The following is a 16,505-nucleotide window of genomic DNA, read 5'->3' as shown; positions in this document are numbered from 1 at the left end:
CTGATTAGGTTAAATAAATAAATATAGTTTACACACGACGACTTGAGAAGTGGAGCGAAAGTTTCAGTCGGCGGGAGTATGAAGTGAAATCGGATGTCGTATTTAGACAGGTAACATTTTCTGGTTTGCTAGGCCACGCCATATTTCTTCAAACAAATGAGGTTTCGTCCCCCCTGCTGAGACCATCTTCAGGATCGTGTGGTTCCCACTGTAGAGTGAGATACCACAAGATCCTGAAGAATATCCCAGCAGAGGTGTCAAAACCTCGTTTCTTTGAAGAAATGTGACGCGGTCTAACAACGCAGAAGATATAATCTCAGTAACAACGCCACGAAAGCCTGCACACTTACATAGGTAACACCATTTGGTCCTCACCCTTTTTAATCCGAGCCCCTCGTTCTTGGTCTTCCATTCAAATTTTTCTCATTTACGAGTAGTTCCTGTACATATTGTATACTGTTTGTCTTTCCCTGTGAGTAATTCCTATTATTTTCACATTTTCAAATGTCTTGCACTAATTTGTTTTGCTTTCTTCACATAGTTCGACTAAACCATTGAACGTGTCTCGTTTGGCCTGATGTATTACCTCACTTGTCATGCCCAACGTCAGAACTACCTGTCTTAGTCATATATATTTCCGAAAACCTAAATGGTCTTTAACAAAGCCGGCCTGGGTGTTCGATCGGTTCTAGGCGTTACAGTCTGGAACCGCGCGACAGCTACGGTCGCAGGTTCGAATCCTGCCTCGGGCATGTATGTGTGTGATGTCCTTTGGTTAGTTAGGTTTCAGTAGTTCTAAGTTCTAGGGGACTGATGACCTTAGAAGTTAAGTCCCATAGTGCTCAGATACATACTACGAGATCCTCTGGTAAATCCTTTACGGCCCGAATTTTTTTCTTTGACATTGATAAATCTCAGTTTTTTATGTCATTGTGGCAGATTGTTATAGAAACAAAAATGGAGAAATACATATGTTTCATCTTTTATTTCATGTTTTTCAAAAGGAGATTCAGAGTCCTGTCATTTCATAATGTTCATAATGGTCCAGTCCTCGACACCTTTACTTAATGAAAACTGGTTTGACAAAAAACAAAGAAAGAGTACCATCTATTGACACATAAAAGTGCCTTCTTTTTTAAACACTTTTAATGAGTTCCTGAATCTTTATTGTAAATAGAGTAACTTTCACATTTTTCGTGATTAGCAATAAAATCTGCCCATGAGCTCCAAGATTTAGGGTTCAGCTCTCTTTGAACATAACAATCCTCTCTTTCTTCTTTTTTTCTCGTAATTGTGAGGTATTTCTTGTTATCACTACCATCGTCATAACGAATTTTTTCAGCCTCTGGAGAATAAGTGCACACATTCTGTTGATGATGAGGTATGGTGTGGTGACAATTTTTATTTGTTTGACCTGTAAATTGATGTTCGAACTATTCAGTAACTTGCTTTGTTTCAGAATCGCTATATTGCTATAAATTGTGTATTATGTGTGTTATACTGGGGACCTAGAAACGATGGAGAGGCTCTGTCCCGCTATAGACCTCAGTGGTTCCCAGTTTTGGGTGGAAGAGTAATTATGGTGTACGCGTACGTGAAGACAATATTAGCGCAGCAATCGCAGACATAGTGTAACTTATGCGGAATATGGGGAACCAGCCCGCATTCGCTGAGGTAGATGGAAAACCGCCTTAAAAACCATCCACAGGCTGGCCGGCACACCGGAACTCGACACAAATCGTGCCGGGGACCGGTACCTCTCACCGCTCGGTAAGCAGCGCGTTAGAGCAAGCGGCTAGCTGACCGGGCTTCTTGCATTAGTGTATATGTACAAGACGTGGAGAACCTCTGACGCAGTTACTCTCTCGTCTTCCAATTATCTATGGCCTTTCATGCAGAAACATGAAGCTATAGTTGTGTTGGGACTGAAAAGCATAAAACATTATACAAGAAAATTTTCCAAACTTTTTTAGTGTTTTATCCTTCTTAACATTTATAAATCGAGGCTCCTAATGGAAGATAATAATTTATGCTTTTTTGTTTTTTTTTAAAGTGGGCAAAGAATTCCCATTACGTTACAAACAGTTAATTTTTTTTTCTTCTACGTATTAGTCTTGACAGCTACTTGGTTGGATATGATGGTAAGCTGATTGTACGATAATTGTCAGAATCATCTGCTCTTGCTATATCTCTGGGATGCATGGTTGTTATTTTTATGGAAGTCCAAGTGTATTTCTCCAGCCTCAGTGATTCTAGGTACCATCTTTCCCAAATGCCTATAGATTCCAAAGTATGATGTCTGTCACTTATACCTGATTTGATTACAAGTTTTTCAAAGCCCTGTTTGTCTCTAATAATTGGTCCTCTAGGTCTTCCATATCAACTTCCAGTTCTTTTCCCTTCACATGAAGAGATGTTTACTCCGGCTTTTAGAAACTTTGATTGCACTCTTTCAACATATCTGCTCTCTCTCTCTCTCTCTCTCTCTCTCTCTCTCTCTCTCTCTCTCTCTCTCTCTCTTCCGCTTTTAACAGTGCACTTCCAGTTATACTCTTAATTTTGACGCCCTTTCTCTAAAATGGTGCAATGTAGCGAAGTTGCTACAGAGCCCGTATCAGTAGGATTTCCTCTGATAAGTACATCGTGTGTGGAAAGCGCAAATTTAATTTCGTATATAATTTCCATCGAAGTCCGTGCTGATTTCCATGGAGAAGGTTATAGCTCCGTACTGAAGCGCAAAAGGTAAGGTTGTGTACCTCACATTTATATTTGTGAATGACCTTTTCTTAGCAAAGCTTTCATGAATGACAATGTTGGGACTGCAGTCACTAATCACCACAATACGTGAAAAGCTGATTGTTAAAGCTCAGACCTCTACACAGTTTGAGATGCTTCAGGGAAATGTGGCACCTTGGGTCCCTCAAAAGCAATCATTTAGTTCACACACTCATTAAATGACTTAATAAGTGCCGACAGGAAGTTTGGTATCGGCGCACACTCCACTGTAGAGTGAAAATCTCATTCTCAAGATCTATTAAAGATGAACAAGTTGACAGTGGATCACTTCCTCTCTTTTCGTGTTCCTTACCCTTACTATAAGGGTTGGACCGAAGCTGGGTGTAAGCCGGGAATATTTGGCCTCCAAACATGTAATGTAATACCAGCTCCTCGCTTTCAGTTTTTATTCGGTATGAGATCGCGATTTACGGTCGGTTCCTTATCATCATTGCTGTAATGGTTGGACCAAAATAGGGTGTAAGTCACAAATATTTTGCTTCCATTCATGTAATACTATACCATTTCGCTTACAGGATTTATTCGTATGATACCGCAATTTACGATGGGTGATTAGATAACTGATCATTTGTTCGGTCGTTGCTGGATGGCACCAGACACAACCAATTTTTCTATAGTGTTGCACGTCTGGGAATTAAGCTGAGCTAGACTCTGACAGCAGCGAGCGATTACCGTTACGCGTTCTTGAGGAGATGGGAACAGACAGAAGGGAAATTAGAGAAGATGCCGTATACTACAATACTTGCGCGTTCACAACGGAATCACCATAAACGCATTATCATGTCAGGTACGGTGCTGGATACCCGCTGGCATTCTAAAAAGCTAACAGTGACATTGGAACGGATAAATACTAGTTCTGTACGGTTTTCAAGGAAATCGTATACCATACTTCCTAATGGCAATTCAGGTAACGATCATAGAGGTAAATAGCGATTACTAAGCCTTCTCTCCAAACTAGTCCAGCAAGGCTAAATGATATTGTAATATGGTGACTGCACTGGGCAAAGGAGTTGCGACAATGAAGCCTTGTGCTCACGTAATGAGTCCTGGATGATGTGAGTTGTGTGAACAGACGCTCTATCATCTTGAAAAACAGCATCACCATTATGGATCTATCATTATGTCATGAGATGGACGTGATCAGATAAAACTGTCATTGTCCTTGGAAATAATGAGAACTCATAGTGTAATCATGGGATCAATGGAACACCACGGTACGGTTGCCTAATCACCACCGAACCCTCGCTATGTTTCACTCTAGGATGTAAACAGCACCAAAATTTGGAAAAACTGTGAAACAAAACTCATCCGACCTCCTTTTTTTCCAATTCCCAACGGTTCATGTTTTATGGCTCTGGTACCACATTTTCCCGTTACAAGCTTTTGCGTCAGTGATGGGTGGTTCTGCCATTTCAAGCCGCCCTCCAGTTCCCTGCTTACAGAATTATTTCCATGTTGTTTGGCTGTTGACAGGCCCCGCAAGTGCAACATTCAGTTGTGCACTGACTTTTACACCGGTCAGTTTCTTATTTGTCGTCACAATCCTTTTAGATTGCCGGGTATCACGATCAGTCAACACATTCTTTCGTCCACATTGTGACTTTGCTGTTGTATTTCCGCTTACCCTGCATCCGGAACAGACCTTCGATGCGGTCCCTCTTGAAACACCAAGCACGTAGCCTCTCTTGGTTGTGGAATCACCAACAATGTGTTCGCTTTCGAAATCATTAAGATGGGACACTCGCAACAACATCAGAGCACTGTTCTGACCAGGACTGACACTTGCAGTGTTTTGAAGACACTGCACAGATGCCTGTCGTGGTCATGTACAACAATTCTACCCGCAGGCTTGGCAAGCATCTGCATTTATCACTATATCAGACATATTCGTCTCGAGAGGACTGTATTGATATATAAAATAATTCCCATTCGTTGTTCAATCTCAGTCACATACTGGATCATCTTCAGATCTAAGTACTTGTGTGAACAAGCCATCTTGTCTACTGAGAACTGCATAAAATAGTGCTATGATAAGTGGTTCTCAATAGACAAGACGGGCTGCCGAAGCAGATGCTTAGATTTGAAGATGATCTCAGGTGATCGAAACAAATGTTTTAATTCCATAATGTGTGTATCTGAGACTAAACAATTTTCTTTTTTTTTTTTTGGTTTGATGCGGCCCGCCACGAATTCCTTTCCTGTGCTAACCTCTTCATCTCAGAGTAGCACTTGCGACCTACGTCCTCATTATTTGTTTGACGTATTCCAATTTCTGTCTTCCTCTACAGTTTTTGCCCTCTACATCTCCCTCTAGTACCATGGAAGGCATTCCCTAATGCCTCAGCAGATGTCCTATCATCCTGTCCCTTCTCCTTATCAGTATTTTCCACATATTCCTTTCCTCTCCGATTCTGCGTAGAACGTCCTCATTCCTTACCTTATCAGTCCACCTAATTTTCAACATTTGTCTATAGCACCACATCTCAAATGCTTCGATTATCTTCTGTTCCGGTTTTCCCACAGTCCATATTTCACTACCATACAATGCTGTACTCCAGACGTACATCCTCAGAAATTTCTAACTCAAATTAAGGCCGGTATTTGATATTAGTAGACTTCTCTTGGCCAGAAATGCCTTTTTTGCCATAGCGAGTCTGCTTTTGATGTCCTCCTTGTTCCGTCCGCCATTGGTTATTTTACTGCCTAGGTAGCAGAATTCCTTAACTTCATTGACTTCGTGACCATCAATCCTGATGTTAAGTTTCTCTCTGTTCTCATTTCTACTACTTCTCATTACCTTTGGTCTTTCTCCGATTTACTCTCAAAACATACTGTGCACTCATTAGACTGTTCATTCCGTTCAGCAGATCATTTAATTCTTCTTCACTTTCACTCAGGATAGCAATGTCATCAGCGAATCGTATCATTGATATCCTTTCACCTTGTATTTTAATTCCACTCCTGAACGTTTCTTGCTACTAAACAATTACGAGCTTATTTTAAATCTATATTTATGTTCAAACACGCATTTTTCTTGTGGTGTTTCTACCTCTTTATCCAATCCATGTGCCTGTGGATATTTCCTATAATTTAATGATTCAGAATACATCTAAAGTCCTGTCTCTGTGGGCGCTAGTACTGGTGATGCTTTCCTACTGCAACAGAGCATGCGCTAACCTGCCAAATAGTAAGTGCAGCGTCACGGTGAGGCTGTGAGTGGCTGTAAGAGGGAGCGGAGAATAATGTGGTGTTTGGCAACGGAGCTGCAATAATTCAGAGTCGTCGCCAGGGGCCTGATTGCTGGGACACGGAGAGCGCCCTTCCCGGTTTTATTTGTCTCGAAGTGCCTGGTGCAGGAGCTTGCCCGTCGAGCAGCGGCACCTTGTAAGATGGGAGTGGTTGGTTGCTGTTAGCCATTTATAAGCATCCGTGTGTCTATGGAGATCGGGGCAGTCGCTGTCGTCACGGGTACCGGAAACTGAAGGAAGTAGCCGAGCACAACAAACAGCCAGCCGATGCGCGCTTCGGGTAGATAAATTAGAATGATCGTATGGACATCAGTGGAGGCAGCCCAGTGGAGCTTGGACCCAAGCTGCAGTGACTTCCTGTGAACAAGAAGCATCGGTTCCTGCTCCGGCTGATCGGACGGTGTTTGTCGTTTTGGTACCATGGAAGGTCCTGCTGTAGAGAAGCCAGAAGTTAACTCTGCTGTGTGCTCTTGAGTGGTGGTCCATAAGAAGAATGTCATACCGATTGTATATGGCGAAAACGCCGATATTCAACATCTCTATCTGGCTGTATTTCAGCTTATGCCGTGGTAGTTGTTCTACTGCAAAAACAGTGGGGCCACTGCCAGACCTAGTGTTGCTGTCCGAAATATGTTTCAGTAGCATATGATTGTGGAACGATTGCACCCTAAGAGTGTACGTTATTTTATAGTCAGTACTGCTAGTTAGTTTTTCTTCTGTTGATTCATTGTATCAGTATTAATTCTGAGGCTGTTTTAGTTGGTATCATGAGTTAGACACCACATTTTATATTTCTTGCAATTCCTCCCAGTCCGTATGATTACTAATGGTGCTACTGGTACGACTGTCTGTTGTTTTCTGACATCCTCGTTATAGTAAAACATAAAATTATTTTGTCTGGCAGGCGGTTTCACATTTGTTATACTATATGGTAAGTTACTGTGTATTTGAGGGTTGAGCGCCGATCATTTTCCTTTCACTCATGCTATGTGTTTACTGAATTCTGTTGTTAATAAACGTGTTTCAGACTTGTTAATCATTTATGGCCACACAACGGCCAAACATTTCTTCTCTGCCACCATTTCCTGCACCAGTGTTTATTATTTAAGTACCAAATTAACCCTTAAGTTAAAATATGTTACTAAGGCAAAGGAATAAGTCGCTAATATTCGTGTTAGTACCGGCAGTTATAGTAGGTTACCTACCTTTCGTATTTCGCTTATTACTCACGCAGCATTATCATTGATAGCCCTTTGCAACTAGAGCCACAAAGATGAAAAGTAGGGCCCACTGAGTTATGGAACGGTTTAGAGAATCGAATACCGCAGTGATTATTGTGACAGAATAGTGGGACCAGAATGGATACAACGGTGATGTTATACATCGATCCGTCTGAGACTTTTGGATTTTCCTATTCTCATTGGAACAAATTGTAAGCTGATTCCAGACTCTGACTGCAGAAATAATGTACGCGAACAGTTACATATAATACATAAAGAAAGTTTAAAAACTCCTCACAGAGGTAGTACGCAAGACTTCGCTCTCTTTCAGTAGGTGATGCGAAGGTTAACAGAAGGACAAAAGGAAAGAATTGAACACATTACACTGGTAATGAAGGGACGAAAAATGTTAAGTAACTTGAACACTCGCACATGTAGGAGACACAGGGTAACAGAGTCTGATTTTAACAACTGTCGTTTGGATATCTGATGCTTTTATTTCTTGCTTTTCGAGAGCAACATCCATTGTGAAGTAATCGTTCAACAGTCAAATATTTTGCAATAAGGAGGCAGTCAGAATTTGATGAAGTCTCACTGAATTGGTTGCTTGATGTTTTCCAGTCTTCCCAATGTAATAGGATGACATAATTTTGTCATCAGGAAGGATTTAAGCAGACAAAACAAACTGCTTCAAAATCCTTACCTCTCAACACTTTTGACTATATTTTCTGCTGGTCCACTTCTACCCGACCGTCTCCAGTTTACACAAACCCACTTTATGTTGAATCTGATCATCCTGAAAGTTTTTTGCTGAAGTCTTATGGCACGTCAATTGTGATTAATTCATTAAAATATGTGTTCTCTGCTTCATGTGTTTCGTAATTTAATCTACATGAAGTCAGAGAATTGCCCTAAAATGATTAGTATTGGTGCTAATGTTGCTTCTACTATTCCTACCAGTAAAAACACAATATTGTGTCGCTTCAAAAGCGTAAATAATGATGGTGAGTGGTTTGATTTGTTCAAGATACATGTATGACTAAACAGGTGACATAATATTTGGAATTAATTGCGGAAATAACAGTGATACCCGATTAGTCAGCGACTAGAACTTCTTACGTACGTTCACGTGCTTTTTATTTCAAGAAAATGATTTTTTACCATTAGGCCGCGAGTTACATATTATTATCTCCTGTTATAGTTTTCAGTTTCAGTTAGCGGATGCTGAAGACAGAGGAAGCATCACTTTTGAATCTGTAAAGAGGGTAATTTTAGTCGCCGTTTGAATGAAATAACGAACAACAACAATGAAGCCTGCGAATCACAAAGACTTCGATTTAGTAGGAGATGTCATCTTGATACACGTTCGGCGTCTTACATCTATCTTTAAAACACTTTTTGTTTTATTGGGACTTATACTTTCTCGCAACACAAATATGTTTGATTATCAGAAAACTAGTAAATGTTACTTAGTTGCAAAGTAGTACCTCAGCATAAAAGCCTGCACTTTTCACAACCCTACCTTGCGACTAAACACTGATTCACTGATACCTGAAAAAGAAAGGTAGCTCCTCTAACCTGTGTAATACTTGAACAACATATGCAACAGATTCTTGAATCGCTGAATTTTTTCGGTCTCTCTGATATCTGTAACAATAAATTCTTACATTTCATTCTCAGCCATTCCATATGAAATGAAATCACAGCAACTGCAGAGTTGTGTTCGAGTCCATGACAATATGAATAAATCATTAGATACCCGTTCGTTTCTCGTGGGCGACCTTCACTGGTGTGCAAAACGTACGGACGAAAGTAACTCTCGCTAATGTGCACTACCAAGTAACAGAGCTATAAAATCCTTGGGCCACACATCGAGAGAACGGCTACCGTATAGTACAGAAGGTGAACTGAAGTAGATACTCAATGAGATGGACAGAATGACGCTAATAAGCACAGAGAGTAAATACACTGAAGTCACCGCGATTCATGATTGTGCCCTACACATCGTGAATGGCGGGACAGGGTTCTTAACTAAGTGTTTGATGACCACAGACGGCAATGCATGTTCTGCAAGATACCCCAATGCTGTCCACAAAGTTGGAAAGAATTTCTTGTGACATGGCGTCCCATTCCTCCACCAGAGCGGTAGACAATTGCTGGATAGTCGTTGGTGCGTATGGACGTCCTGCAATACATCTTCCTGCGGAATCCCGTAAGTGCTCGATGGGATTTAAAACGGGAAAACGGGCGGGCCAGTTCATTCTCCGAATATCCTCTCGTTCCTAGACTTCTCTACCTGCTATATTGTCACGGTCATCCACAAAAGTGACTTGGTTGAACTCACAAAGGAAGATGTTTTCAGGCACGAAAGAGGAAGAAACTAGAATACGCCCATCAAGAAATAGAAAACGATAATTCTCCATCCGATTGTACCCCAAAAAGAGGGATATGAGGGAAGAGCAGATTAGCACAACACTGATCGGTGAGAGTGCATTTTCAAAGATTTGGGTTTCAGGCACATCAATGCTGTATTATACTTCCACGTACAGCAACACCTGTAACCTCGAAACTATTTTTTGTTTCTGTCTGAAATTTAGCCTAACTTTACCTCCCTTTGTAGAAAAGTCTACAGATTAACAAACCTTAGACCCCAGCAAGGCATCTGACCCAGACGGTATCACCGTAAGATTTTATGTTGACTATGCTACAAATATAACACCATTCTTATCCATCATCTGTCGGAGATTATTGGAACAGCGGAAAGTTTCACGGGACTGGAAGAAGGCCCAGGTCATAGCAATCTATAAAAAGGGTAAAAAATCGGATGCACATAACTACCGGCCAATTTCACTGACATAGATTTGTTGTAGAATCTTGGAACATATTTTGTGTTCAGACATAATGACCTTTCTAAACTCTGAGAAGCTCACCTACAGACAACAGCAAGATTTTAGGGAACAGCGGTCATGTGAGACACAGCTGGCCCTCTTTGTGCATGATGTACAACAGGCTCTAGATACCGGCTACCAGTTTGATTCCATACTTCTCGACTTTCGAAAGGCGTTCCACTCGGTTCCGCACTGTCGCTTGTTACAATAAGTACGCGCTTAAGGTCTATCCGATGACATATGCGGTTGGATAGAAAGTTTTCTAACAGGCAGGAAGCAGTATGTAGTCCTGAAAGGGGTGACTTCTACAGAAACAAGCACAACTTCAGGTGTGCCCCAGGGCAACGTACTAGGTCCTCTGCTTTTTACGATTTACATAAACGATCTGGTTGATGATACTGACAGCGGCCTTAGACTGTTTGCCGATGATGCTGTAGTCTACAGGAAAGTAGTATCACACTGAAAGTTGTGAATAAATCAATGAGGATTTGCAGAAAGTAAAAGCGTGGTGTAATGACTGGCAGTTACCTCTCAATATTAGTAAGTGTAACCTCCTGCGTATAACAAGGCGAAAATCCCCATAAATCTACGAGTAAAAAACACATGCCCAGTCTTTGGAAGCGGTAACGTCCGTCAAGTATCTGGGTGTGACTATTCGAAATGATCTCAAATGGAATGATCAGATTACACGGGTAAGGCGAACTCTGGTTGCAGTTTATTGGTTGAATCCTAAGGCGATGCTGTCCTTCAACAAAGGAAATACTTTACAATACGTTATTTCGTCCAGTATTGGAGTATTGTTCGTCTGTGTGGGACCCTTACCAGTTGGGTGTGATTCGAGAGATTGAGAAGGTCCAAAGAAGAGCGGCAAGATTCGTGACTGGTTCATTTAGCCATCGCGAGAGCGTTACAGATCTCATAGAAAGTTTGAAGTGGGACACACTTGCAGATACACGACTAGCTAATCAGGAGGGGCTGCTCACTAGATTTCGAAATCCGATCTTCACTAAGGATGTAGAGCATATATCATTACCACCAACTTTCAAATCGCGTAATGATCACTATTCAAAGATAAGGGAAATAAGATCTCGTACTGAGTCGTTCAGACAGTCGAGTTTTTCCCTCGTGCGGTCCGGCAGTGGAACAGCGGGGCAGAGGGGGGGGCGGGGGGGTGTAGGGTAATATAACTTTGGCGCGAATAGTGCCCCCTGCCACACACCACTTGGTGACTAGTGGAGTATATATGTAGATGTAGAACTGTGTACTCACAAACTGTTATCCAATTAACCTAATTTTAATTAAACTGTAACTGGTCTGAATATATTAAATTCGCAACTTAAGTAAAAGAATTATCTGGCCGTAACCAAAATTTCCAATTACCTCGCGTCTTGACGACATTGTTGAAGATTTCTCGACGGCAAAAAAGCAAACAGTGAGCATGCAGCGGCTAAGCTGTATCTCTGTTTCTAAATAAAGTTCCTAAACTATTGCGTACCCCATCTGTTAACGCGTAATGATAAACAAGAGGGCGGGGAGAGTATCTATTAATATTTTTAATGATGTTCCAAAGCAACGTGTTTAGAATGAAGTGTGTTTTCAAACAGAGTAAGACTTCTTGTGAACTTCATACAAGACACTCGACTAAACAACACTATGCTTAACAAAGTGAACAATCTTTTAAAGAAGTTTCAATGTCAACAGATAATTTCTGTAGATATCAAACAGATTAGTTAATATGACTCAGGGTGGTCTTTCTCTCAGCTCTGAGCTAGTGAACCAAGTTAAATATCTTCCGATGATACCGATTAGGTGTGCAGCGCTGCTCTCTTACGTCAAGTTTCTTCTCTTCAGAAAATAACATTATTCAGCGTTTAAATTCCTTTCACTTTGGAATATATATTCATCCCTGGTGTCCTTTACAATTAGTTTTCTTCATTTAACAGATCCAACCACAAGTCAACACAGCACTACAGAGTACGTCCATCACCCACCACACTTCAACTAAGGATGCATCAGACTGCGCAGAGGCAAACACTGTTCCACGACAAGACCAAAGTTTGTTTGACAGTAACGTAATTTGCTCTCTCTCTCTCTCTCTCTCTCTCTCTCTCTCTCTCTCTCTCGCGTGTGCTTCGATAGCATACGAAACTCAAAATGACATGACCATCTTACACACTTCGACCAGCAATGCTCGGCACATCCTTATATGAAGAGGTGGAAACACGTAATGTCCCCAGGGACGTTTTCCAACATGATCTTTAGGGTGTGGGGAGGTATGATGTTGCTTGAGCGTTCTGACATCCAAATCTTGAACCTAGTACACTACTGGTTAACGTTAGTGTGACGCTGTACTCCTACGTTTGTGGGTCTTTTCAGAGCTGCGTTCGACAGTGACTTTAGTTTTATGAATGACCGTGAGCGAACACGTTAAAGAGGGCAGACGAAGCAGCTCTAGGAAGGGGAGGTAATTCCGCGAATGGACTGCTCTACCCGTTACGCTAACTTAAAAGACTTCGAGTGCGCGGAAGATGCATTGGGTAGTCGTATCAGCAGTTGTCAACCGCTCTGGTGAAGGAATGGAGCGCCCTTCCACAAAACCGCCTGTATCTTTTAGTTAGCACGGGAGCATACTGAGAAGTTTGCAATGCCATCCGCGATTATAACTCGCAGTATTCAGAACCGTATGCCACCTTTTGTAATTTTCGGGGAACCAACATGAATCGTGGTGGAACCAGTGTAATTGCTGTGATAGTGATATTTGAGGTGGTCTCATGGCGTATTTCTTTTAGTTACTGTACTATACAGTACTATGTGTGGATCAGGTTTCATTGAACTATGTTACTTGGTAGTGGCATGGCATGAGAAAGTTACTGTCGTCCTTAACTTTTGCATACCCGTCTACTAATTGGCTAATGTATCGGTCAGATGACTGTGAACTCGTCCGCAGTAGATCTGGTGCTGTGCTGTTGCATGTCAGTGCAAAACACTTCATAGCACGGACGATCTCCGGCAGCCTATCGATTATCATTAGATCGATGCCTGTAAGTAACGTCCTCTTGTCATGGATTGATCACCGGCCCACGCGTCGTATGTTCTCGCTCCAAAAGACTCTAGACAAATGTCTGAATCTTGGTGCAGAATAGTGACAAGCGGTCTGATGAAGAATTATCGTTTTCTTGTTCCGGACGGGCATATACTAATTTCGTCCTCTTTCATACATCAAAGCATCTCTCTTTTTGAGTAACATCCAGTCACTGACCGTGACCAAGAGGTCGGATTCAAAAACAGAAACTTTGTCAATGGAAATAATTAGTGATAAAGGAGTCAACTATTGAAAATTCCTTTCCTACAAGTAATCTGTAAGCTTTCAAGGACAACGAGATCAAAACCGTACAGGAATTGTAATTGCGTGAAGTATTACTATTCAATTTATTATAGTCATAGTTGTCTTTTTATGGTATTCACATGGTAGATGTTTATGTATTTGTCTTTAATTCTGTACTGCTGCCATCAATTTCCGTTAGATACTTACATCTAGAAACGTAGTAATAAATAACATAAGACAGTGTTAACTAGACTGGCATTCCTGAAATATTATTAAACATCATTATTACGTTTATTATCACTGTAAATATTATTGTCATGTATTGCTGATGTAGTGCGTATATCGTATTGTTAACTTACTAGGGATGCCTGGTCAGAATCAAGATGCGGCTGGAATGTCTTAATCTTGCTAGATGAAAGAAACATATAAATAGAAACTAAAACAAATAAATACTTCCGTAACAGCATATTAAATTTAATGTTCAGGAACATGTAGTGACTGGGATTAAAGAAAGTATCTCTTGAATTATCGATACGAAATTTTTTGTCAGAGAGAAGCTATAGTTTTGACGCCTTCCTCCATTACTTCTCCTTGGAAGAAAGGATATCCTGGTGGTTTGAATGTATAGTAGAATTAAAGTTGACAACGTTTTTGGAGCATGTGTTCTAGAAGAAATGCTGGAAGTATCGTATTACTATCAGCCTTCTGTAATACGGAATTTATCACGTCAAACTGGTAGAAACTGTCAAGCTTTGGATTAATACCCTCCATTATCTACGCTAGGAGAGAAACTGAAAGTCTCTGCTGTGACGAGAGTTCACAGATATAAATGATGTAGGCGTTCCCATGTGACCAGAGATTATGCCTTTCCAGCGATGTTACATCACGTCTACACAATTGCTCCGCTGGCGCTCTCTGCAGTATTTACTTTAGCGGTATTAGACCAAAGATGCTGTGGAAGAGTTACCATTGTTGGCGCTTATGTAACCTCTGGTCGGACGCACCATTATAACTTATGTCTTTGGATATCCCTCATCTCAGTGACAGTTGTTTCTCACCTCTTCGAAGACAATGAACTACTGGTCAAAAGCTTCGGATTTGTCCTGGATCTGATGACAAGTTTGTAGAGAAATCTGAAATACTAAAATATTTGACTTACCATATCATTCGAGAAAGTCATCGAAGTCAGGCCAGATATTAGTCGTAGCATGCAGCATTCTCCATGGAATTGGAGGCACTTTTGTATTAAAGGCCGCAAAATGTAGTTTACATCTTTCAAAAATCGTGAAATAACGGTTCCACATATATGAGACGAACGGCAGAGAAAAGATGCCAAAAATATCACCATGACTGACTCACTTTTTGCCCTGTCCATGTCACCGTAATTGAGCTTTTCAATACAGGAACTGGAGACTACACCTTCAAATAATCGTAAAAATTTCTAAACGGCCACTTCTCGTTGTATCGAAAAGCAGCAGAAAGTCTAATTTTGAATCATGGTGTTATTTTTGAATTATCTTTCTTTCCGAACTGACCAAAAACTGTAGTCGAGTCGGTTTGCTGTTACAACATAAACTGACAAGTAGGATCGACTTGAGCGTTAATGTGGACAGTAGTGAGAATAGCGTAAGCTAGCTTGTGGCTGGGCGACACTTTCAATTCATATACAAGCAACAACTCGATCAATTTCACTGACATTGGGGGAGGATACATTGATGTATACAGAGAGAAGTGTTAAACAAATATATCCTTTGTCAGTATCGAATATCATTAGCATTCTGATATTTCTCAATATGTTGTAGTTTTTCACTTGATAGGAAGTAACCTTCGGTACTCACCTTGAGCTGAGACAGATACCGGTGAAATCACGCCCAGCAGAAACACTGCAGCGAGTTGGAAGGCCGCTTTAGTGGTCTTCATCTTTGGTGTATGGGATCCAGTGTCAGTTCACTTGCTCTGCGTAATATTGGCACACTATATTATGAGAACACTATTTGATTACGTCACACGGGTTAGAATCACACTGCATCACGTCCAAAATATACACTAGTACACTTATCTCCTTTAGGTGCTTTGTTAGCACCAATTGTATTTTAGCTTTATTCTAACAACTACAAAAACAGGAAAAGGGGATTTAGTTGAAGGCCCAATAACCTTTAAGGAATATTTTGTGTTTGGATGCTATTTGCTACTCTTCATCACCGCGTCGAAACAGTTTCGTCTCTTTTCTATTGCACGAGTGAGAATTAGGTAGCTACATGCAATTCAGACAGCACTATAGCAATTACTTTCTCGTTCGTTGAGATATCTGAAGACTATTATGTGTAAAAATGTAGCAGATAAAAAATAAGTGTTTGATTTTATTTGTGACCCCATTTTAAAGCAATGAGTGGCTACGGCACTGCTGTCGCAAATTATTGTTTACCTCCCCGCAATTATTGTGCATCCGCCACATTTGACCTTTCGCGTGTCGAAGGTTTTGGAGAATGTATGTTCCACAACAGTAAATCCACAACTTTTTTTTTTTTTAACGGCAGACGAGAACCGGTGCCGCAAAGAGTGGCTCGCGCCGCGCCGCCTGGCGCGATTCCAGGCTGGGCCGCCGCCTCGCCAGTCGCCACTGGCGCCAGTGCGCCGCCGCCAGCACGTTCCGCCGCTGGCGCTGTAGCCGCGCGTGTTCCGCGGACGCCACTGCCGCCGGCCGCCGGCCGCCGAGATGCGGGAACGGCCCGCCTTCTGCACGCGCATGCGCCGGCCGCGCTACTCCGCCACTCGTCGCTCTCAGCAGACGGCCGGCTTCCGCACCCCTCGCACGCCGGGTGCCAAACGCCGGCTGCTCCGACCGCGCGGTGACGTGAAGCCTCGTAACAATTCGCGGCGTCGAAAAGAGCGGGCCTCAGCGGCCGAGGTGAAGAGCTCTCCGGGGTCCGAATGCACAAAGTAAGACTGCTGATCGCAGAACACGCTACACTCGACTCGCACTGAAATTCGGCGACTTGCGAGTCAATGATGATGAAGAACACACAAC

The 16,505-nt window shown here is 41.7% G+C and overlaps 1 protein-coding gene across 1 annotated transcript in view; it reads right to left on the bottom strand.

Annotated features, from left to right (window-relative positions):
• The window catches only part of LOC126267503 (nephrin-like), an 880,351-nt gene extending 864,178 nt beyond the window's left edge, over nt 1-16,173 (bottom strand). The window contains exon 1 of the mRNA XM_049972800.1: nt 15,316-16,173. Coding sequence (XP_049828757.1) covers nt 15,316-15,397 — 82 coding nt within the window. The 5' untranslated portion in view covers nt 15,398-16,173. The remainder of the gene's footprint in view (nt 1-15,315) is intronic.
• Nucleotides 16,174-16,505: the final 332 nt, after the last annotated feature.

Source organism: Schistocerca gregaria, chromosome 4 (assembly GCF_023897955.1).
Source record: "Schistocerca gregaria isolate iqSchGreg1 chromosome 4, iqSchGreg1.2, whole genome shotgun sequence".
Classification (NCBI taxonomy): Eukaryota; Metazoa; Arthropoda; class Insecta; order Orthoptera; family Acrididae; genus Schistocerca; species Schistocerca gregaria.
Note: the sequence above shows the minus strand (reverse complement) of the source record. Positions and strands in the feature narration are given on the sequence as shown.